The 25,236-nt window shown below is 38.2% G+C and overlaps 1 protein-coding gene across 1 annotated transcript in view; it reads left to right on the forward strand.

Moving 5' to 3' along the window:
- Positions 1–25,236, forward strand: part of LOC148411759 (transmembrane protein 132C) — a 169,375-nt gene that overhangs the window by 127,426 nt on the left and 16,713 nt on the right. The window contains exon 5 of the mRNA XM_088435716.1: positions 11,009–11,198. Within this exon, the coding sequence (XP_088291842.1) occupies positions 11,009–11,198 (190 nt within the window). The remainder of the gene's footprint in view (positions 1–11,008; positions 11,199–25,236) is intronic.

Here is a 25,236-nt window from a genome sequence, read left to right on the forward strand (position 1 = left end):
TACTTTCCTTATTGCTCTTTTCAGTTTTTTTTTTCTGTTTTAATGCCTACTTTATTATTTAGCTCGAGTGTGGAATGTAGTCTGCTCAGGGAGGTGAACAGAATAAACATTTTAATGCGTAGTATTACTATGCATAAGACAATAAAACTCTTGAATCTTGAATCGTTCCCCTTTGAGAAATGCCTTTGATGTAAAGGTCAAAGGATTAGACAAGATACCACACAAAGGTGAACGTAATTTCATTTCTATCATGAAGTCTCACACTCTAAAAACAAAAAAAGTGGGTTAAAAAATAAACCGATTCTTGACTTGATCCGCAACTCGGATCAGTTATACACAACTTAAGGGGTGTTTTTCCATAAACAGTCCAAAAAATGGGTCATTTAATTCAAAACAACCCCATAAAATTGGATTAACTATTACCCTAGGATAAAAGTTATCCAAGCAGTAGACTGATCCATCCCATAGCTCCGCCCTTGATGATATGTTTGTTTGAGTAATTTTCAATATTTTTTTTTCACAATATCCACAATTTTACTATTACGTCTACATCCCATGACATGTTTAACTAATCAATTGTCTCACAGAGTCCTGACTTTCAATCCCACATACTTTACAGTCTTTTTATTTTTTTATATAAAGGAGCGTTTGAAAATATCTGGAATTGATTGTGTGAAATAATAAGAATGTTTTCAAAGTTTTGACTGGTACTGTACCTGATCCCATCCAGGTTTGCAGAAAGCAAACAAATCCACACTGACAGGAACACAAGTGACAGATCCTTAGGGAAATCTCCAACCTTCATAATTGGGTTACACTATTCTATTCCATTTGTCTGTTGACATGGTTTCAATCGAATGAAGCCCTTATTATCTGTCACGTGTCAACATTCATGTTTGCAACGGTATGAAACGGGCGTCCCTGGAGAACGGAAATCCCTCTCCATCCTTCGATAAATACAAGGTTAGGATTTGCGAAGATTAGGACCTACCATCTTGCGGTTCGTGCCTCTGTTGTTTAGTCAACCATTCAGGACGGATAAACACTGTTGTGGAATTTTCAGGTGAGATCGGAAAACAAATCCTCTTTCGGGGTTTCTTTTACTTGAAGCTTTAAAGACACAAGTCTTCACAGAGCAGTCTTGCGGTCTGTAAAAGAGTGTTCAGAGATCCTGAATTATTCTATTCTAAATCAACCCCGGCCATGTAGAAGGCTGCTTCTCACAGTTCTAATAAGGTGTCGGATCAGAATCACCAGCGGGAGGAGACAGATATTACACCTGATGTGCTAAAAGTCATTGGATTCCCATGGGAAATTCTCCCAGACAAACGCACACCGACCCACTCACGCAAGGTTTCTGCTCCACTAGATTGTAATTTATTAATCATTACATTGTAATGACCCCCTTCTCCACCGTGATCTAATTTCATATGCGCAAAGCGAGGTCACTGACTGTCGAACTCCACGATTAACACGCGGCGACCTTCTTATCTGCCTCGGAACAAGAAGGCAATGAAGAAGAGGCAGATCTACATTTGACCTGTGCCAAATGGACCATCTGAGCCCTGGCCTATCATGTTGTCGCTGGTGCAGGGCTAATGAGCGAAAAAAAAAAAAGCTTTCTACATTCATCTCATGCAAAAGCGATGAGCAAATAGCTGCCATTTGCGTTTTAATCGGCTGAAATTACCACTGGATCGAAATTTGGTACTGTAATGTAATGATGTCATACCCTCCTAAGAGCTAGCCTATTTCTTCGTTATTGGTTTATATCTTTTGATTCATTTGAGCGACCCTACTAAGTCCTAGTGTGCTCAGTAGTGGACATCCTGGTCTTTTGGTTGATGTTTCAATTGCAGTTAACCAAACCGGCACATGTCCTTTTTTGACAGCGGTACCTCAGGATACGAAAGTCCCATCTTAAGAAACACTCACTTGTCGAAATCCGAAGAATTTTTTTTTAACTCATAATATGAAAAAGATTAGCGCACCGCCGACTAATTTCTGTCATTTTGCTTTCCCGTTGATTAGCTTCTGCCCTAACGCTAGTCTGTTAGCTTCCTGTGATGCGGAGGGCTAACGCAGACGTTTGGGTAGCAAGATAGTTTTTCGGCACGACCTGTATTTTGGTCCTGCCGTGAAAAAATACCTCGTAGAGAACCGATTCCCTCTGAAACGTCTGCTGGTGCTATATAATGCCCCGCTCACCATTCTGGCCTCCCCTTTGTCCAGTCCATGAACAAGCAAGTGATTTCAAACTTTAATAACGTTTTCTGCCATTTACTTCATATCGTTTTCTGCACTTTAGTTTGTACTGTATTGTTTTCTGCTGTTTGGTCTCCTCCTCTGCTCATACTTTTGGCTGTAGTCTCAACAGAAAGGTAAGGTTTCACTTTTTTAGGAGTGGCACCGATTAGATCATCTGCATAAGAAACTGAACTCAAGATACGAAAAAAAAAATCACTATACGAAAACCACCCCGGCATGAATTAATTCATCAACAACCACTGTATATAAGAAGATACATAATGGTTAAATGACCTTTACCGTGGTATTTTAAACTTTCCAGTTAAATATGTGTAAATAATGAAATTCTACTTTTGGCACATTGCTGAGTTCATTTGTTATGAAATATGAGGTTTTGTTTTCATAGTGACAGTTCTAAGCAGGAAGTTAGTCTCTGATTGAAACCTCTTCCCCTGTGCCTGCTGCTCCCCCTCCATGCCCTCGTTCAAAAGTCCGGCAGTAAGAAAAAACCTTTATCAACTTCTGTGCGCAACATCAAGAAACTAAAAAGTAGACGTAAACAATTCTTCGCACCAAGAAATGAACAGTTATTTGATGAGGAATTTCTTCTCCTACTAAGTTTTCGTACAGTATCACAGTGCTGTAAAAATTCAACCCAATGCGCATGCTGAATTTCTGTACAACCTTGGTTAACGTACTAAGTTATGGCCTCTCCATCGGTTGCAAACTTTTATTTATGATTTTATGGCAAATCCACTTTTGTATTCACCATGTAGTCCTCCGTGAAATGACGACAATCACACATTTTTGACAGTAAAACTATAACTAATAAATGATATGTTGTTGTTTACTTGGCCAACTCGGTGCAAAATCTCTTCTCCCCAACTTCGATGTAAAACCAGGAGTAAAAATTGTCAAGGCTCTTTGGATAATTTGTATGTGTATTTTACTCCTCACTTTGATGTTCATAGGAACTTGAGGATGGAAGTCCCTCATTATCTTCCTGAGAGCGCAAAACAAGCAATTAATTCTCCAAAATGGCTCAAGGAAGGAAGATAACACGTTGAGGGTGTTTAGGGTGATAAATTCACATTTTAACATGGTTCAAATCTCGAAAATTTCCATGCTAGGCGCCCTCTTAAGGCAATTGTACTGGAAGCAAAGTTTGAGCAATCTTTTTGAAGGACTCTCTGGTGTCACAGCTGGGCAAACTGAACTACAAGTAATTTAAACAGCTGCAATTTCAAATGACCCATGTAATCACAGAAAACCGTGCTCAGAAAGCAAAAGAGAACGGTGATTACATCCCGAACAAAGAAGAAACGCACAGAAGATACAAAGCCATGGTCTACACTGTCCCTGTGTAGATAAAGCTGCAAGTCAATTAGCTTAAATCACCATGAAGATCACAAACATCCGTCATCTATAGCATTTGTTTGAGCGGAACCCAATGCCGCTGTAAGGCAACAATGCTAACAATAGAAAACTCTCTGCTTCCCGTTGATATTTAAGACGGCCTGATTTGAGGTAGTTCGAAGGACGTCTGGCCGTACGTACTTTTTGTAATTCCACTTAGCGTTTTTTCACTTCATGAATTATAACTGTATATATCAAAGTTAAAAGAAGGTTGAAATTGAATTGGGGTCAAACTGGGTTTTGTCTGCTTTCTACCGGTCACCAATTTCACGCGAATTTCCTCAGTGCTTATGAGAAGTTGGCGTTGCTGCTCGCTATGGTTTATTGTAGATACTCAGGCGTATTGATAAAATTAACGTGGTCAAATTTCAGTCCTAATTAGTGGTTAATTATCACCAAAGTAAAATCTTAGAACATTATGCCAAAATATTATGATTTGTGTGGTGTTTTTTTCTTATGTTTAAATTAACCCTGTGTCAGGAAAATTATCGGAAAATGCATTAGTTTTATTACTATTCTAAACGACCATGGCACTGAGAGTTAATTTGCCTAAAGTGCATTTAATTTAACCCCTGTGGTGACAGATTGCTATCAGGAGTTATTTGTACCATATCCATGTCTATCTACTTTGTCGGCATCTATGGTAACTGGACAGCGTGTGCTTCTGGCTGTATATCTTTAGCTCTTTGCAACAGGTATTCTTTTCATGAAATTTTTATTTAATTGACCAAATTATATAAGTCAAAAGTTGAGCAAAAGTACATTTATTGTTTGAAAGTAAACTTGTTTATGGGAGGGGTACATACAATGTTCAGTGGAAGTATAACTGGCTTGATAGATTTGTTCAATGGGAACATCAGTTATGGTGCAAAGGCGCCTGTCAAGTTTTAGATGGAGCAGCTGTTGGTAGTTGCATAATTCATTATGTCTGCATGCAAGTCACTGTATATAATTAAACATAAACTTCCTTGAAACAAATTATTAGACAGACTTACTGCCTTCCTTATTGCCGTTTCTTCCTGACCTACATTTTGCATCGACGGATTTTAGAGGTCAAGGGGCAAAGATATATTAGGGTTTGTTCAAATTCATATTTTTACAGTTTACAATACTTTAGATAGATATCTTTTTTAGGAGGTTGTCAACCACGGCTGTGGAAAAAAAAAATTGACCAAGTCGGGTAAGTTGACTGGCCTCGAAATTCCACCAGAGCATGTTTGCGCCACCGTTTTACTACGCCGACCTTTCTTGCAGACGTACAAAGTGTTACAATGGCGGCAAAGGAGAAAAAAAGCGCCAAAAATAATGTGCAATTACAGCAAAGTGTGAAATGCATAACACATGAATACTTTGGTAGGAAAAAGAAAACATGCAAAGACCATCTTGACATTGCTTGTCTTGGTGCACCACCTATTGGCCACTTGTTGCACCACCTATTGGCCAAATTTCTTACGGATGTAGGAGTTAGGGCTTTCATTCAAGACAATATTAGCACATGGAGCTTACCAAAATAAAGAAAAATAAGCACTTGGCGTGTATTATCCCAGAATATATCCTGTCACTACAAACAGACTGTAGTGACTTGATTTTAGATACTCAAATTTTACCCAGTTGGCGACAAATTATGCCAAGTCTGCTTGTCAAGATAACAATAATAATGACATGAAGAAGAACAGGAAGTTGTTGACCTCGTAGCGGCTAACAGGCAGCTCCACTGTCGTTTATTTCTGAAATATTATTGAAGCAATCAACTGTGACTTAATGACACTATTGCATGTATAATGTTCATAAATCATTACGTACGTGTGAACTAAATGGTAGTCAGTGTTTGTTGACCTTAAATGATAATTGTGAGCGCACTAATGACGATTGGAAGATAGTAAATAATGAGTAGTTATATGCAATTACAGTAACTCAAAAAAGTCCATTTACGTTCAACCTTAGTAGATATTCAAAAAAAAGAAATGTGTGTGGGAAGCGCTGATTATTTGATTATTCGATTACTCGATAGGATAATTGAGTTTAAAAAGAAGCGATAGTGACAGCCCTAGTTAAATGTTAACTAAATATTAGCTTGAGGATAATTTTAGGCTGACTCCGTAGTTCCTCTTCTCCAACCACATATTCTAAAGTATTTCCCCCAAACTTTTGTTTTGACGGGAAGTGAGGGACAATAAACCATGTCAAAAGGCAATCAAATGAAAAACTGCCGCTTGTTATCACAAAACAGCAGCCCCGCATCGCCTCCAGGCACTCTTTTGTCAATTTTACAGAAACGGACCACGAACAACCGAATGAGCCATTTAGCACCAACAATTTCGATGTCTTAAGCGGACTTCAAACCACATGCATAGCACAAATTAAATGAAGCAAATTTACCATAATTAGTTTTCAGCTAAACGTGCCCATATCGACGTTTGAATCACGGAATATCATCATAGAAATTAATAACCACAACATAACAGAAAATTACACTTATCCCGGTGGTTAAAAATAATAATAAAAAAGTGTCCACTTGAAATCTACTGAGGTTTACTCCAAACAAGCACCCTTCTGCCCCTCCACCTGACTTGCACGTTGATCCTCTCCCGTGGACTATATTCATGCCTTTTGATGTATCAATGTTGCCAGTTTCACAAAATCACTCCTGCATGAAAGAGAGGGAAAAAAAAAAACAAGCCTCGGGTCTCCGAGAGGTGCAGCAGACTTTTCTTTTCACAAGCTTTCTCACGGAGCCAGCAGATATCCACTAAGGTGTTGGGAGTGAGAAAAACATTTCAATGTGTTTAACAGGCCTGTTGTGTTTGTCTGCCACACTTTCATCCTCCTCCTCTATGTCCTATGGTACGGCTCTTTATTTATTTATTTTTTTTGCTTTGACAGGTTGAAACGTATCATACAGTAATTGAATGTGTGTCGTTTTCTTTTCGAAAGGCTTCTTTTACCGCGTTTGTTTGTGCTATGACACTGAGGTATCAACCCCCCCCAAAAAAACGGATTTTCCACTTCATGAAAGCCGCTATGATCCCCACACAATGCAGCAGCTCATTCTGTGGCTTCTTCAGACTGTTTGCTTTCCATTTTTTTGCATGTTTCCTTGTTGCGCGTCCGTATTGAATTGTGCGGCAATCGTGCGGTGAAAAAGGTTTTGTATGCAGTTGGACACGGAGCAAGATGACTGACTCGCTCTAACCTCTGAGTAGCTCGTATTAGTCATCCGAAATGCGAAACATGGATAAAGAGAGACGTCGGTGGTACCGCCATCTATTGAGAGCAGAATGACACTGCAGGTGCATTGAAGGACGAGAAATAAATGGGTGGAAATACAGCGGCAGGAAAACGGTATCTATTCTTTACTCTTCCTTGTCACAAAAATAGACAAACACATTCTACTTGAATGAAAACCACATTAAGAAAACGTTTATTTACGTTGTGCCGTATTTTGACCGTTTTTGGCTCATTTTTTTTCCACATCATTCTCCCAGTATTTTAGCCATGGGATGGCACCTTCCTGGTCATGTGATAACTAAGTGGTTGTGCCATGTTGAACTTTGACATGTTGTCACCATATAGGTGAAATATCATCTCCCTGGTGTTTTCTTTCAATGCTTTCCCTTTGTGTGAAAATCAAAGGTTTGAACAAAATATTTTTTGCTGTATTCTAGGTCATTTTCTTCCATGTAATTTTTTGAAGTTTTTACAATGGGAATGCACACTCCTGCTAGCATGATACCTCAGTTGTGCCATGCTGAATATTGAGGTGTCGTCACCACCTGGGTGAAATTTCAGCTCCCTGGTGTTTTCTTGACCATTTTTGGGTCATTATCTTCCACGTCATTCTGGAAGTATTTTAGCCACGGGGTGGCACATTCTTGGGAGTGTCATAACTATGTGGTGAGGCCATGTTGAACTTTGGCATTTTGTCACCATCTGGGTGAAATTTCAGCTCCCGAGTGTCTTTTGTTCAATGTTTTCCCCTTGTTGTGAAATGTCTTTGATGTAAAGATCAAACAATTGGACGAAACATTGCAAAAGTGTTAATATGCAAGATTTGGGGAATGTGAGAGGAAATCACAGAGAAAATCCACTGGGGCACAGGAAGAGCATGCAAACTTCAATTATAACTTGTCCAGCAGTGAATGACTTAAGAATAACAATCTTTTTTAGACCCTCCTTTAGCTAAACACGTGGGGAAAAAAAATTGAGAAAAAAAATACAATTAAGTAGCTTCGATTTAATGTGAACTCTAAAATACGTAAAAATACTACTTTGGGATGTAATGAATTGATCTAAAACACATTAATACATAATCCCTGATTTTACAGACCTTTAATTTTGTGTTTTTGCGTGTGCGTGTATTTTTAGACACATTTTAGAATAGCATCCAGTTTCTATATTTTTAAAGTATTAAATTGCTGCCCAGATTGTCCAAAGCCTCTCTTCCAAGCCCACTTTTTGAAAATATATATTTTCAGCCTCTCCAGCTATTTTTTTTTTTTTTCTCCCTCGCACTCCGACACCAAAGTGGAACCATTAAAAGTGTGCACTTTGAAGTGTGGCTCACATCTGATGTGCATGGAGATATTTTGCGGAAATGGGAGAGAGTTTAGCAACTGGACAAAACATGTTCAAGGGGAAACTTGATTATAACTACTCACCGCTCCTCGCTTCTGCTTCGCTCGGCAGCCTTGTTTCATTGTGTGGCAACCAGGTAACAAACATCCTGCGACAATTATATCCAATGAAAAAAAAAATCGAGAGTACTTTATCATTAGAAATGTGAAATGGGCCGCCGTGTTTATAGAATTTTCCCATAAAGACAGCAAAACATGGACTGAGCTTTTCAAACACTTCTAAAATGTTTTATCACAAATAAATGTAGTTTGGAAATAGAATCTTATGATGGCTAAAGGTCACTTTGAAGTGTATGGCAACCTGACGTGAAATTTTGCAGCTATAACTCAAGAAATTGTGATATTTTTACGTATTGTTTGTTTTTTCCACACGCCTTAAATTTGCGCTTTTTCTATGCTGCGTAAATGTCTATCTGTGCGAGCAACTTTTATGTGGTTGTGTTTTCCTGCACAACATTTATTGCAAATCAGTACGGGACTGTAAAGAAGGCTTTAAGCTTTGACTGTTAATGGTACCTGGTGGGCAACTTTTTTGTATTCATTGTTTTCCCGCTCTGTTTGCATTTCTATTAGCTCGGAGGAAATCTTATTTCGTTTTTTGCTGACGGTCTCTCCATGGGTGACTCCAAACTGCTTTTTTCATACAAAAATTTTAGTCCTGTGCGGATGTGATCGTTGTACGTATTGTGGTGTAGAATGTTAATAATTTGCCTAGTGGCAGACAACTGTGAGCTAGCAAGAAATTGACATCGTAATAATAATGATAATGATAAGAGGTGGGCAGTCTGTCAGCCCCGATGGACCGTCCGTTCATCCGTGGCCGACGGAAGCTCATTTTTTCCGTCGGACCGACAAATGACAGGAAAAATTAACAGAAAGTCGGAAGTGTGTTTTTCATCCGTTATTGTAATCGTTGGGATTGACGACGAAAGTGAGCAACGGAAAATTACGATCTCCGGTGTGAATAAAATGGCGGAGGGGGCGGGGCACAGCCGACTGTCGGACCAGCAAAAAAATGTAAGATAGCCACCTCGGAATAACGATGGTAAATTATATTTATAAGTGTGTGTTTATGAGACCTGTTTACAATATTTACCAATTAAATAATGGTAACATTCAAGCAAGCTATGAATAGTTCAAAAGTGATTGCAAATATGTTTGAAAATATTTGCAAGTACCTTTGAATGTATATTCAAGTATGTTTGAATGTATTTGTTGGATCGTATTTCAAAGTACGTTTGAACGTGTTTGTAATTGTTAGAACATATTTAAATTAGAGCTGCACAATTTGTCGGATTGTAGTCGCAATCACGCTACTGGCTGCCACGATGAATTAAGCTGATTCGTGGCGATATTTATGTTTTTAAAAAAATGGCTGACAACATGTGAAATCAAGCACTTTGTCGTTCTACCACCAGGGGGCAACGTTTCACAGGATGTTTGCATGAAAAAAACCTCTGCTTATCTCACCCCAATATAATATTTACCCGTGCGAAATGGTGTTTCTGATTCCTAATATATATATATATATATATATATATAATGGTGCTTGCTGTCAACTGAGACCCATTTTTAAACATTTGACTGTCAAAAAATTGAAATAAATTCAATTCGAAATGACGTAAAATGACATTTTGATTGTTAATTGATTAAAATTTGCTTAAAAGTAAATAATATGCTCGGTTCTCAGTACGCTTGATTTTTGTCATTAGCTTGCACTCAGCAAGTAACTCAGCTGTGTAGCCTGTGTGCCAATTTTTGCCATGCTTTGGTTGAATTTCTTTTAATTCTTTACTATTATTAATTTATTTTAATTTATTATTGTAGTTTATTTAAATATCAAGCCTTGTTTACATACTGGTTTTTTTTTTAAAAAAAGGCAATAAATTGATATGTTTGAACAAACATGATGAGTAATTGTGATTAATAATCGTGATTTCAATATTGACCAAAATAATCTTGATTATTATTTTGGCCATCATCGTGTAGCCCTACTTTAAATACGTACTAGCGTGAGTTGTGTTTTTAATCGTCATGAAGATCGGAATGAGTAGTATTAGTAGTAACTATTAATGAATGGGTTTCAACTTTCATCACCGAAAAGTCCCTCACCGGCCTAATTCCATTTCTGTGGGTGCCATGATGTCATTCAAATGATGTATTAAAAAATCTTGGCTGTTTAAATATGTCAGTGTGCCTGCTTCAATCCTGTCAAAAACCTGCTATTATACTAACTAGATGGCGCTGCCATTTTAACGCTACGTTTTGTGATTTAGGAGACTTTTCTTGCGACTACTTGTGCGGTTGTTTATTTTGGAGGGCAATCTGAGCCATTAGGCCCAAGGTCTCATCCATATTCACCGTCAAACCAATTATTTTGTCCTCTCCTTATGCGGATGTCTCACTTTGCTTTCCCTTCAATTTCCCTTGTTTCATTTATTCCGCTAACCTCTTTTTCTTATCTTCCCTTGTCGCGTCCCACTTAATCCACAATCATATTTTTGCCCCTCTGTTCACCTCATCCATTCCCGTGTTATTTTCCTTTCCCCGTTTTGACTCTCACCTTATTTCTACCTCATTATCCTTTGTCACTTTTGCCTTTGCATTTACTCGCTATCTTCCATCGTCGCCGCCATTGTTCACCCGTCCTCTTTTGTCGGAATCGAAATCCACCACTGACTTGAGTTTTTTTCCATCCGGCTTTTTTGCAGAGGGGAGGCGGCGGGCTACCAGCGAGTGTTGCAGGTGGATCTGGAGGTGAACGGCTTGATGGTGCCCGAGGGCGGCAGGGAGGTGACTTGGCAGGTGGAGTATCCGCTCACCCGCACCCAGACCGGCGAGGTGCAGACGCTCATCCGCCTGGCACCGCAGGACCTGGGCGGAATCGTACCGTTAGCGATGGTAAGCGGTGGGACACTGGGCTTTTCAGTTCTAGAAACTTCACCTTTCAAGCCGTGGACCCTCCAGAATTTTTTCATAGGGAGTGGCCACTCGAATTCATGGGATGGCAAAGCGAAACTAAAAGCACAACATCACATATTGTAGTAAATGAAGGAACTTCGATAGATATTTTGCCTCAAACTAGTTACTAGCGTGTTTGTTTTTCTTGAAAGATCGCATGTATACCACGACGTACAGTAGTTGAAGCAATTGATTTAATCTAGGGATCAGCAACCTTTAAGATTTTATATATATATATATATATATATATATATATATATATATATATATATATATATATATATATATATATATATATATATACAGTGGTACCTCGGTACTCGACCATAATCCGTTCTGAGGTGGTGGTCGAGCACCGATTTGTTCGAACACCGAAAGCAATTTTCCCATAAGAAATAATGGAAAGTATGTGTGTGTGCACAAGTAAATGTGCACAAGCAGTACATGATAAAGATAAAGATAAATAAAGCATTATAAACCATTTTGTATAATTTACTTACGTTTTGGAGAGTGGTTGATGGCATACAGGAATGGATGTGGAGAGGACGGGAGGGAGTTACTCCTTCCATGATGACGCTAGCTAACTGCGACGCGAGGTCGGACACTCGTACACCACGTTCATATTTTGCTATAATTTCCTTCTTCGGTTCAATAGTGGTCCTCATTGTTTTCCTCTTTGCCTTCCCCTTATCACTGTCTTTCTTTGGACCCATTATTAAGGGCTAGAGCAACACGAAAAAGTTTAAATCCGGGAAGAAATACTCGAACAAACGTCTTACTCCGCTGGCGGTCTGAGTTGAACTGGCGCTTACCCGCTGGCCGAGAAGGGCCGAGGAGCGCGTTCGGGTCGGCTCGGCTCGGCTCGGCTCGGCTCGGCTAGGCTCGGCTAGTCGAGCACCGAAAATCTGTTTGAGGTCCGATGCATTATCTACTTGAATTTTTTGGTCGAGCACCGATTTGGTCGAGTATAGAGGCGGTCGAGTACCGAGGTACCACTGTATATATATGGTGAGTGGGAGACTGAATCAGTTGCATGTTAGCAGCCAGAGGGGTTGCTTGAAGCAGCTTTTGTTAAGCAAGGTTGTACCACATTATTTTCAGGAAAAGAAGCAAGCAGACTGAACCAATGTGTGAATCCATCCGCGTTCACAAAAAGGCATTAAGATGAGACTTGTTTTTTGTTAGGAATTCTTCTACTGTCTTCTAATGTACTTTCACTTGGTACTTTTTGAGTCACTGTGCAGGGGTGTCAAACTCATTTTAGGTCAGTGGCCACATGGAGGAAAATTTAGGAAATTGGAGGAAAATTTTGGAGGAAATTTTTCAAGTGAATCAGACTGGTAAAAAAATATTGCGTATAAACAATTTTTGTTTCTTAAATAAGTGCTGGGTATTGTGTCTTAAGTGTATTGAGATTGGTTTCATATATTTCAATAGTACATTATTCCTTAAACTGCATGAAATTAATGAATTTTGAATGCATTTTGAAATTGCATGAAATAAATGCATTTTCTGAGCTTTTTCACCCTTTTTTTCATTAAATAAACGTTCTTTTAAAGATCACATAAGATCAGCAAAATAATAATAATAATACAATGAAACACAAATATCCAGAGGGAGGAAAGTGCCCGAATCAAAATACGTGGTAACTTTTTTCAAGGACAACAGTGAAGTGCAAAGTAAATTAAACAGAATGAAATGATGATGTAGGGTCTCATTTTGGATGGCACACACATAATGGCAAGCATGCCTGAAGCAGTTAAAAACTCACAAAAACATTAAGATGTCAGATGTCAAATACAGAAGCGCTGTAAGCTAACTGCTGAAATGTAAATAAAGTTAATTTAAAGAGAAATACTAAACTGAATGGTTCCAACACAACACGGATTAAAGTCGAACGTCTGCTAATTGCGAATCTCTTCTGGGCGACTGAAGGAAAGACATGAATGTAGAACCCCATTTAGATCTTGGCTTGACCCTGAATTGGATGCTGCACTATTTACTCCACTCTGCTCCAAAACGTCCATTTTCTTTCTGCCCTCAGTGTCCTCTCCTCATCAACAGCCACATGCAGAGAAGTAAATACAGAAGACCCTCGTTCTTGTTTTTTCACAGCTTCCTGTGGTTCTTTTTTTCTATTTGAAAACCGCCCGCCCGAAACCAAGGCAACGCCAGTAACGTGTAATGGAAAAACGCCATTACAGCGCGATGCTTTTAGGCCGAGCAGATAGATGAAGATACTCCGACGAGTCTGGAGTTTTAACAGTATGATCATTTCTACGGACGTGTTTCTCGCTATAATACTTTATATTTCCGTTACCTGCTTGGTGCCACAAAAGATCAGAACGGAACAAAAGCGAGGGCGACGCGGCGCCAATCAGGTGGACAGCGGGAGACGAGGCGAGGGTGTTTTATTAGCGAGCTTAAAAGGCGGAACATGCAGAGAACAGGCCAAGTGAGAGTGTGCTCCTTTTATCACGTCCTTCCATGAATTTTTGATCTGGCGCTTGCTGTGCCGTGCTCTCTCATTAGAAGAAACATCCAGTGTGGGCCCCATAGCTCTTTACTGTACACCCGAATGCTATCATTAGGATTGGATTCGCAAAATCGCTCCATTTCCAATTCGATCGAAGCTAGCCCACTTTTGCGTAATATAATCAGAGCCATTAGAGAGAAGCCCAACATTTGCCTTTTTTTTTTTTTTTTTTGTCTTTCTATTTCCGAGCTTGATTGAGAGCCTTTATCAAGAATAATTAAGGTTCGACCAAATGCTCCTCGCGCAAGATTGATGCCGTAATCGTGACGGACACGAAAAAGCCGCTCAACTTGTCTATTATGTTAAACAGTACACCTAACGTAGCAAACGTGCTGATCGCCAGCTTGAAACATGATTGAAAGTAAACTTATTTCTAGCACTTTCATGATACCAAATTACAATAAACTTTTTATCATGACTACATATCACACAGAAAATGTACAACCATACTGCCTGTGCTTAGCTAAGTACCGTATTTTTCGCACTATAGGGCGCACCGAAAAGACTTAATCTTTTTAAAAAGCTGATGGTGCGCCTTATAATGAGGTGCGCCTTATATGTGGATCAATATTGACATTGGGATTCGTAGATGGGGAATGAACTGATAAAGTAAGCTTTACCTGTTTCTTTTGTGTGTTTACAGTTGAACAAGGTTCGTCATATTGACTGAGTTATTATGCCATTGAGAGTTTAGAGTTATTATTTGAGTTATTATTGTTTTTACTTTGAGTATTACTATATTGTGATTGAAAACAGTTTTGAATTATGTCATTAATTGAGGGTGCGCCCTATAATCCAGTGCACCTTATATATAGAAAAATTGTAACATGTCATTAGTTGAGGGTGCGCCTTATAATCCGGTGCGCCTTATGGTGCGGAAAATACGGTACACCGAGCTAGTTACTCTTACGTAGCCTCCTTCCAAGACGTTAAACAGGAAGTGCGACAACGTATACAGTTGGCCACCGTGTTACAAGATTAATCCGTTAATTAATCCTGTTAAATAGCTAATGCGTTTAGAACCTCAGGAAAAAAAATATTGAAATTGTACATATCTGTTTAAGCATGGCCAATTTCATGCCTCCTGGTGGCGCCACTGCTTTCAAGTATTCATCAAGTATCTTTAACCCTAACCCAGAGACATAGCTCTTTACTATACACCGCAAATCATTAAGATTTTATTCGCAAATCACTCCATTTTGAATTCAATTGATGCTAGCCGACTTTTTCGTAATATAATCAGGGCCATTAGAGAGAAGCCCAACATTAGTTTTTTTTTTTTTTTTTTTTCCCAAGCTTGATTGAGAGTCTTTATCTAGAATAATTAGGATTTGCCCAAATGCTGCCTGCGCAAGATTGATGCCATAATCGTGACGGAGCGAAGCAATGATGACAGCGTAATTAACAAGCGAGCGCGTCCCCCGTGCGAGCTCCAGAAGACGATAAGGCCAAAGGGGAACGCTCCACATGTCTGTAATTTACACCTTGGACATTGATATTCTGGCAGCTTTCCATCACAAGTTGTTGTTAAAAAAAAAAGTGCGTCAAAGCATAAACGGCAGAACGACGAGATTATCCGCTTGCATTTTAAGTGCCCCGGAGTCAGCATTCAGCGACCTCATTGCGGCCGCAACGCAACTTATATAGCTTAATTAAATCCTCTTGTGCTTACACAGGGCTTTAGTTTACCTCTCCGTCTTTTGCCTGTTATTTTGGAAGCGTTATTTCTCACTTTTCTCGGGGCAGAGGTAGCACCGCGCACACTAAGCTTGTTTTTCGATAATCCCGAGCAGCAATGTCTTGAAGGGAGGGATGAAGACAAAAGAGAGCAAACAAGGATAGTTGTGAGTTTCATCTTAAGCAGTTCACATGAGCCTGGCGGGTTTTAAGGGATTCTACGCTTATTTAGCTATTTACAACGCTAAAAACGAAAAAAAAAAACATATGATTACCGTAAATTTCAGCCTATAAACCACAACTTTTTTCTCATGGTTTGAGCCCTGTGGCTTATAGTTCAGTCTTGCAGGTGTTTTTTTTTTTGCTAAAGACTATCTCGTGTGAGAGTGCTTGCAATATTGTATTTATTGTGCATTTTAGTGCGAAATTCAAACTTGAATTGGTTAGCCATGGCTCCCAAGATTGCTCGTGATAAAGAGAGAAGTAGGAAGATGATTTTTACGGAAACGAAGCTTGAGATAAGAATTCTGAAGAAGGCTAAGCTAGCCTAGGAAATATAAGCGGAAAAAGCTGTTATGTCAATTGAAGGTAAACAAATCATTTATTATTTTAATTTATTATGTGTTTTATTTGTATACATGCATTATATGTAGCACTTACTTGAGTATTTTGATTCCAATTTTTATTTATATAAAATTTTTGATGTTTTTACCTGGGGTTTTACACGCGATAGCTAATTAACATACAGCGAATTCCCGTTTCGATCCTAACCGCGGAACAGATTAATCTCGTAAAACGGGGGCCCACTGTATTTTATCTCTTCATTATTTTTATTCAACAGTTCCAACTACCACATTGTATTTTCACCTTTTCAAATACAACATACTCCAAAAATTAGCCATGATGCTATTTTTTGCACTTGACATATTTATTTCCCACAATTTAATAATTCACATTTAAAAAAAAAAAAATCCCCATTCATTTTCAGTGAAACTGATACTCTGCATTCAATTTCAGCAGTTTACATGTTTCAATTCAATTAAACATTCAATGTTGTTCCTTCTCTTAGGTTTAGCAAGGGGTTGTGGTTTAAATCCGACCTTTTCCCATTGTGGTTCAGTAAAACATATTAAAATAAAATGTCATGTCAAACAATTTCCCTTCATGAAAAAAGTTATTTCTTCACAAAGGTATTACTTTTGTTCTTCCTTATCTTGGATTTACTAATGTTATATGATCAAGGGGTTGGTAGTTCAAATCCTGCCTTGAACCGTACATTATTAATATTTTCATAAGCAAGGCTTTTGTCGTGAATAGGTTTTACCAATATGGTTTAGTATAATTCAACTTATATTAAAATAAAATGCCATATCAAGCAATTTCTATTCTGAAACACATTCTTATTATGATTATTTTTTTATTTTTTCCAAATGTACTGTTTGGCACAGTGGTAAAAATGTTAGCTTTGTATTACAGAGAGCTGGGGATTCAAATCCATATTCAGTCCTTTTTTTCATCACCTTTAAGATCTTAAGACCTGAGTGATGCAATAAATAAAACAAAACCACATAAATGCATGCAATATTTCACTCAGCATTCCCCAACATTTCGTACCATCCCATAACATTTTAATATTTGCAAAAATCGAGTCGTGGTAGTCAAATGTCAATGGAATGGAAACGAAAAAAAAAACAAAAAACAGTTGACCACTTTATATGTTTGAATATATTAACGAATCATCTTTTCTCAAATCCTATACGGTTCTTTAATTCCACATTTCCACATACTTGCATCTCACATTATGCACGAACCTTTCAGCATTCACATGATATTTCTCAAAGTGTGCATCTACTTCAGTTATCAAATAATTATTAACCAAAATATTTTTTCTGATAAATGGTGAAATAAATGTGCTATCCCTTTAAGACAATGTTTTTCAACTATATTTTGCGAGCCCCCCCCCAGAAAAGAGAATAGTCGATGCACTGACTATAAATACGATTATTATTGATGAAAATTGTTTAAATATACCTTCACATATATCTTTTTTCACATTAACAACAGAAAAACACAATACAAATCAACTTTCAACAACCCTTAATCATTTTTATCGTTTTTATATGGATTACAGGTTAGTCTAAAATGGAAAAAAAGAAGCAAGTGCACGAAAGTGCCTGAAATGAAAAGAAAACGATGAAAATTATGACTATATTGCAATTACATTCCACATGACAAAAACAAAGCCTTTTTTCTGGGGTCACCCCCCCCCCCCCCCAGCATCATCTCACCCCCCCCCCCCCCCCCCCCCCCCACTTTTTGAGAAGCACTGCTTTAAGTCAAGGTCTGCTACAAAATTAGCATAACATTTTAAGATTTGTTTTCATCAACCTATAAGGCTTTTTGTAATGTAAAATGAAAGGTACATTAAGCATTTAAAGCCCTCATGCATAGAAAATGACCATTTAATTGTCGTTTAAGAGCACACAAACTGCTGGTGACGTTCTGAACCCTATTTACGTGTTCATACAAATTGAAGTTACATCAGAAGCCAGGAAAGTTTTGCAGCCTACAAATACAGAGAGCTTTTAATGCACCTTAATGTAATACACTTAGTGGGCATCAACATAATGTAATAAGGACGACATGGGCTGCATCAGAAATTCAATCTGTGTTTGAGATGAAAAACGCTGTTCATATCACTGATACATCAAATGGATAACCCACAAACTACTTCATTTTAGATGTAAACGAAATAGATTTTGGTTTAACATCAAAAGAGGGGTACGAGATAGCGCTTAAGGCGCGGGTGTTAAACATAAGGCCCGGGGGCCAGATTCGGCCATTTTATGTGGCCTGTAAAAGCAAATCATGTCAACATCTATGAAGTTGCGAAAATCTCTAACAAATTTGAAATCGTCACGTGTAATCAATAATAATGTCGATATTTTTGCGATCATTTTTTGTTAGCTTTTCATATTTGAACAATAACTGAAATAACCACTGTCCCTGACTTCTGAAATTATGGCTAGTGATCTATCAGTTTGTTGTGTATTGCGTATTAAGTAATAATATGATGAGATGAATAAACATTTGATTGTGAGTAAGGCCCGTGGCGAAATAAATTTCACACCCCTGATTTCAACTTTACTTTCTATGCATTTACAACTACGGAGTTTCATTTCCAGACTCAAACCCTATAGAGAAGCAGTTGACAAAATGAAATTTTTGAGAGGGACAGTTCTTATTTTCATATTAAGAGCAAATTAATTGGAGCATTAAGATCAGTTGTGTTATATAATCTATTTTGTAATAGATTATTACAAAAATAAATGACTGAATATGAATGTTAATGTCAAATTTACACTCTGCCTTTGCTGTTTGTTTGAAAAATCCTTAAATTATTTTGTCACATTTGCAGTATGAAAGGTCCCTCCTCCTCTTCGTCAATATTTTTTGGAGCTTTGAGTTCAAAATGACAGCCAGCTTTTGCAGTGGTTCAAAAAAAATGGGGTGAGATGTAAACAGGGTTTCTGTAAGTATCAGCAAATCTAATTTATGGCATTTTTATTGCCATGGGGAACAGCAAATTTTCAAAATAAGAGCAAATTCAATGGAACATGAAGAAACTTGCTCGATTGTTAGCTTATTTTCCAAAATATTGCCTTCGGTTTGTCAAGTTTTCTTTTTTACAGATGAGTATTTTTGTTTGACACAAAATACACGAATGTTCTAAAGTTAAAAAAAAAAAAAGGCTCAGGATGGCTCCGAATTCAATTTGAAATGTTTTACTTATTCATTTGAAATCATACAAAAAAGCTTTACTGTGAACTGGTCGGGGGCTCCGTGGCTGAAAATAATCTTTCACAGGGGCTACATCATTGAAAAGAAAAAAAAAAAAAAAAAAAAAAACTGAGCTAGTGCAACACTGTTGAAATAACAATGTTCACAATGTCAGCAGTTTAGAAGCCAAGGCCCCAACAGGGAGAGCTACCGTGATAGTTTGAAAAAACAAGCAATTGCGAGGCTAAGAGAACATGGAAAACGAAGGAAAGCCATTGTACACACATCAATCATGTGCAGCACATATAAACAACGCGTGTACAAAAAAACAGGTGTTGGACAAGTAGATCAGGAAACAGGAGACATATTGTAGTTCAAAGTGCAAAGAATTCTCAAAAGCTCCGGGTGGAAAAAAATATGAGCTGAAAAGACACATTAACCTTTAGCAAAGACCAAAAAAAAAATCCCAAACATAAAAGGTCTTCCGTAAAATAAGTACCGTAGTAGTAGTCTCCTCAAAGACTTATCTTCATTGGCAGCACAAAAAATTCAAACATTTGCTTCAATTTCGATGCCACAACATGTCAGATAAATAACTCAAATACACAGCTAAAAGAATCATTTCTATGTTTTACTGGCTAGTTTCATTTCCAGACTCAAACCCAATAGAGAAGCAGTTGACAAAATTAAATTTTTGAGAGGGACAGTTCTTATTTTCATATTAAGAGCAAATTAATTGGAGCATTAAGATCAGTTGTGTTATATGATGGTACCTCTTCGGAAAACTATTCTGTTGTTACGAAGGAAAATTCAGGATATGAAAGTCGAAATTTGTTGGCATAATAGAAATGAGACTAACATATTAAATTGACATTTGCTACAGCTAACGTTCACATGAAAACAAATACCACTTTGGACTGCTGTAAACAAGTCGGAGGACATTTTGTTTTGCTAACTATTGTGCTTTCGCGTCTGACAGCAGACTAGCAAGATGGTTGAACAACATAACACTGGAAGTACCTCGCATGACCTTAAACTAAACTAAAGTAAACTTATATGCTTGAAATGATCCAGAAGATTTTTTTTTTTTTTACCTGTGGACTTAGAGATGATGCTTAGATCAGTGGAAATGTAAAATAGAAACTTACAAATAAAGCAACCTAAACTGTTCTCTGCACGCACCACCAACACACCAGCGCCTTTTCTAGGCAATTAAATGAACTGCATTCATATTGTCAACAGCTACAACTTATATTATCAATTTAAAAGGTACGGGAGCATATTTTTGTGGAGTGGAACAGATTAAGCTATTTGCATACAAGAATCGCCTCTACTTACGAAGGATTCACATTACAAAATGACTTCAGGAATTTTGTAAGTAGAGGTAGCGCAATATAATAACCCCCTTGCAAAAAATAATACAGATGCTCCTCCACATACAAACGAGTTACGTTCTGGGTTCCCATTTCTCAGCTCAATTTGTTCGCAGGTTGTTAGTTAAAAAAATTCAGTAAAATCAAAATGTCATTTGGAAAAAGATGATCAAGTTGGCCAGAGCTATCATAACACACTTCTGGGATGAACTTCAAAATAAAAGCTCACCAAGCAGTTCACCTCATACACTTTTGCCATGGTGCAGTTTATTTTGAAGGATCTCAGATCATTTCCTGCTTAACTATAATAGAGAAGATTGGCAGGCAGTGCATTCACCCCCTTTTATAATATTTCCTCCCATTTCTGGATTCTGTTTGACTTTTTTTTTTAATTCCCAAAATTCTTTTTATGTTCTCCTAGATGTTTTGGTCATGCTGCTTCCGAGCAATTAAATTCAAAATACTCGGCTCATTTTCTCCATTATAGCCCTATGTGGCGCCTTTGAGTGGTGAGACTTACGCACCAAATTCATGCTCCGGTTCCATTTTTCCCATCAAGGCCACGGATGTAGTCTCTGTAAATGTCGTTGGGACTTTAATTTGGAGCTAATCCTGTCCATCATATAATTTGTGTTTGTTTGCGTATGTTTGCTGGCTGGCTTTGCTTAGCTCTTTCCTCTGTGTTGTCAGTGGAGGTTCAGAGATTTATTGAACCGGGCACGTATTGCACAATAGAGCGCTCCCAACGTGGACGGGTTTTATGAGGAGAAACTTATTTATCTTTGCTAACCTCTGCAGTTCCCTCCTTTATGTTAAGCAATTATCATAAAAAAAAACATGAGGACTCTGAGCGCATGTGCCTCTTCCATATCTTAGATGTTTTCTTATAAAAAGCCATTCTGATCAAATGATCGTTTCTCTGATCGAAACATTTTGATCATTACGTCAAAGGATTGATGTCAAAGCGAAATCATTGAAAGAGGACACCAGGGAGCTGAAATTTCACCCAGATGGCGACAAAATGTCGAATTTCAACATGGCACGACTACTTAGTTATCCCTTTAGAAGAAGAGTGCCGTCTATTGATTAAAATATTGGGAATGATGCGGAAGAAAATAACTCAAATAATGATCAAACTACTGAACAATTTTTCGGAATATGAAATTGGGACCAAAATCACCTGATTTTTACCGTCTTGGGAGGTGAAATTTCACCCACATAGCGAAAAATTGTCAAATTTCAACACGGCATGACCACTTAGTTATCCTATTAGAAGAAGTGTGCCATCTATTTGTTAAAATATTGTGGAAGAAAACAACTCAAAAAAGATCAAACTACTGAACAATTTTTTGAATATGAATTTGGGACCAAAATCACCTGATTTTTACTGTCTTGGGAGGTGAAATTTCACCCACATAGCAAAAAATTGTCAAATTTCAACATGGCATGACCACTTAGTTATCCTATTAGAAGAAGTGTGACGTCTATCTGTTAAAATATTGTGGAAGAAAACAACTCAAAAAAGATCAAACTACTGAAAAATTTTTGGAATTTGGGACCAAAATCGCCTGTTTTTTTACCATCTTGGCATAGCCATTTTGTAAGATGAAAATGACATCATATTTGGTGACAGCAAATCACAGCTCACTTGTTTTCTGAGCTAGGTCATATGACTCACAAGCTGTTCTCTGATTGGCTGCTGAGATCTACGCAACTGTGATGTCGTTTTCAGTCGACAGCAATAGACAAAATGGCCGACCACTCAGATGGATACTTATGGGGCTGCATAGAACATATTGTAAAGAAAATTTTGAGGTTGAAGGCGGACAATTCTCGGTATTTCAAGCTCCACACCACCCCAAAATTGTACTAAAAACATACCATTATCGCACCACTGGAAACATGATAAAATCTAATAATATAATAATATATCGACCAGAACTTTATCACTCGTTAAATGCTAACAACGCTACATATCACCAAAAAATACAACCCACGGTCAAGAAAACATCACCTCCTCTTTGCTCTTAATGCACTTCAAACGGTCTCAATATGTAATCTCTCTAAATGCAGCCAAAGCTCACAGAATACAATAACCAGGCCAACAGGTTGTGTCATGAATCAATATCTAATTAATGAGCATAAAATAAATCACTTTAGCTCCTGATTTAATTTTAGTAATCAATAGTGTTGTTTCTGACTCCTGGTCATGGCTGAGTGCTCCTGAGCCGCTTTCAAGGCATGGAAAGCGGCAAACGCTAAGTGCTTTGCTATCACTGTTTGCTTTTTAGCTTAATTTGCTCAGGAGGAATGTGCCTTTGAAAACATGCTCATAAAAATGCAACATGTATACAACGTGAACATGATATATGGGAAGAGGTTTAATTGCAGAAGCATGCCGCGAAAGATTGTGCGCGAGTTAATTACTTAGCTTCTTGTATTTAAAGCGCTCGGAAAGCTGGTAATTAATTAAGCGTTTCAATTCCGCCGGATGCAACTCACACCATCAGTACTCACTCGTCTAAAAACACCGTTGTTCATTCATGCAAGAGTAAATATACCCCACCTTAGCCGAGGAATCATTAGCCTCCTAGTGCTTTTTTTAATGTTTTTTTTTGTTATCTATCGAGATGAGCGGCCCAAATTGGGTCAAAATTGACATAGAGGATTTTAAGGGCCTGCATTATAGAAATCCAAATTTTTGGAGCTTTTAACCATGTTTCAATGTAAACCAAACATCTCCGGTGTCATTTTTCTTGATGCACTTTTAAGAATTCCTTACTTATTCTGCGCTCTCAGTACTGGCTTAAATGTGATAAATGATAAAAACAGCTTGTCAGAGTCAAAATGACGATAACAGACCCTCGTTCCACCTCTACGTCACTCCCATAATCATTCGTGCAAGAGTAAACATACCCCCACCTTAGTTGAGGAGTCATTAGCCATTAAGGGCCTGTCTCATAGAAATCCAAATTTTCCGTGCTTTTTAGAAAGTTACCATGTAAATTTATCACCCTGAACACCCCCAAAGTGTCATTTTTCTCAATAGATGTACTTCTAGGAATTCCTTACTTTATTTAGCGTGCTCAGTACCTACATGAAATAAAAGATAATGGCTTTTGAGAGGCAATATTATAATAGCAGATCCTTGTACCGCCTCTACGCTGCCCCCATATTGCCCGTGCAAGAGTAAATATACCCCCCCCCCCCCTTTACCCGAGTTGTTATTAGCCATTAAGGGCCTCTATCACAGAAATCCAACTTTTCAGAGCTTTAAGAAAGTTACAATGGTAATTTATCACCTTGAAAAACTCCAAAGTGTTATTTTTCATAATAGCTGCTCTTCTAGGAATTCTATACATATTCAGCGTGCTCAGTACCGGTCTACATGTGATAAGAGATAAAAATGGTGATAAGAGACCCTTGTACCACCACTACCGTGCCTCCATATCGCCCGTGCAAGAGTAAATATACCCCAACTTTAGCCATTAAGGGCTTGTATCATAGAAATCCCAGGTTATGGAGCTTTTAACCATGTTACAATGTAAATTTCTCACCCTCAAAATGGCCAAAAGAGATCTTGTTTTGAGTTGATCAAGTAAACAGCCATGTTTCATTTATTGTTTGCAAACTTTTACTTTAGAAATGTGGCGAATGTGTGTTTGGGAGCACACAGCCGGACAATAAACGTTTTTAGTACATAATTCACCAGTGGGCAAAAGTTTGAGTGGTTTCTAGAGAGGACTGATTTGATAGGAGGAATGGGTGTTGCCGGGTTCGGTCCCTTGACACATTTTTGCACTGTTGGCTCTCCAGTTCATTTCGATGTCAGTAAAATACCTGCTTTTGGCTTCTTCGATCTGACTCCCCTTCCCGATTGCAAATAGTTTATCATGGCTTCCGACTCATGACTGTGAGACACTTTTGTGTGAGGCAGACATGCTAACCACCGCGCCTCCGAGCCGACCCGGCAATCCGAGTTGGTAAATTGTTTTTTGGTCCTTGGCTGGAACTTTGGCGGAAACTCACTAAATGCAGGGACAACACACAAACACAACACTAGCCAACATTTTCTGAGTCAGCAGTGCTTACCGACTCGCCATCGCACCGAGATTACATTCTGCAAACACCTATCTTCCCCGCTTTGGCATCAGTGTCTTTGACGGAGGATCAAATTTAATCTCATAGGTTTGATTCATACTCTGGCCCTCGCTTTCATTTATCTGCGGGCTGAGGGTTGTCTTTCTGTTTGATCTGAAATTGTTGGTGTAGGCACAGGAAAATGGACTTTTTATTGATAATTGATATGAATTAAACAGGCGAGAGCCACTTTAGGACACTCTAGTGCATACTGCAATCTCAGCTGTCATTTTGAGATGTGCTTGCAGGTGCAGGCTTCTCAAAGCAACCTGCTGCTTTGGTCGATGTTTTATACTGTTGTATACTTCATCTAATTGGTTACGCGACGCTGCCTCTAATCTGACAAACGTTCATATTTCAATCCTCTTATTGGAGCTGCCTGAATAAAACGAGAGCAACGGCACGTGTATAATTCAAAATTTAATGTATTTTCCTGTATTTTACTCTATTTTAGGTTTATAGTCCGAAAAAT

The sequence above is a fragment of the Hippichthys cyanospilos genome, chromosome 15 (genome assembly GCF_059441005.1).
Source record: "Hippichthys cyanospilos isolate Australia breed blue-spotted pipefish chromosome 15, RoL_Hcya_1.0, whole genome shotgun sequence".
NCBI lineage: Eukaryota > Metazoa > Chordata > Actinopteri > Syngnathiformes > Syngnathidae > Hippichthys > Hippichthys cyanospilos.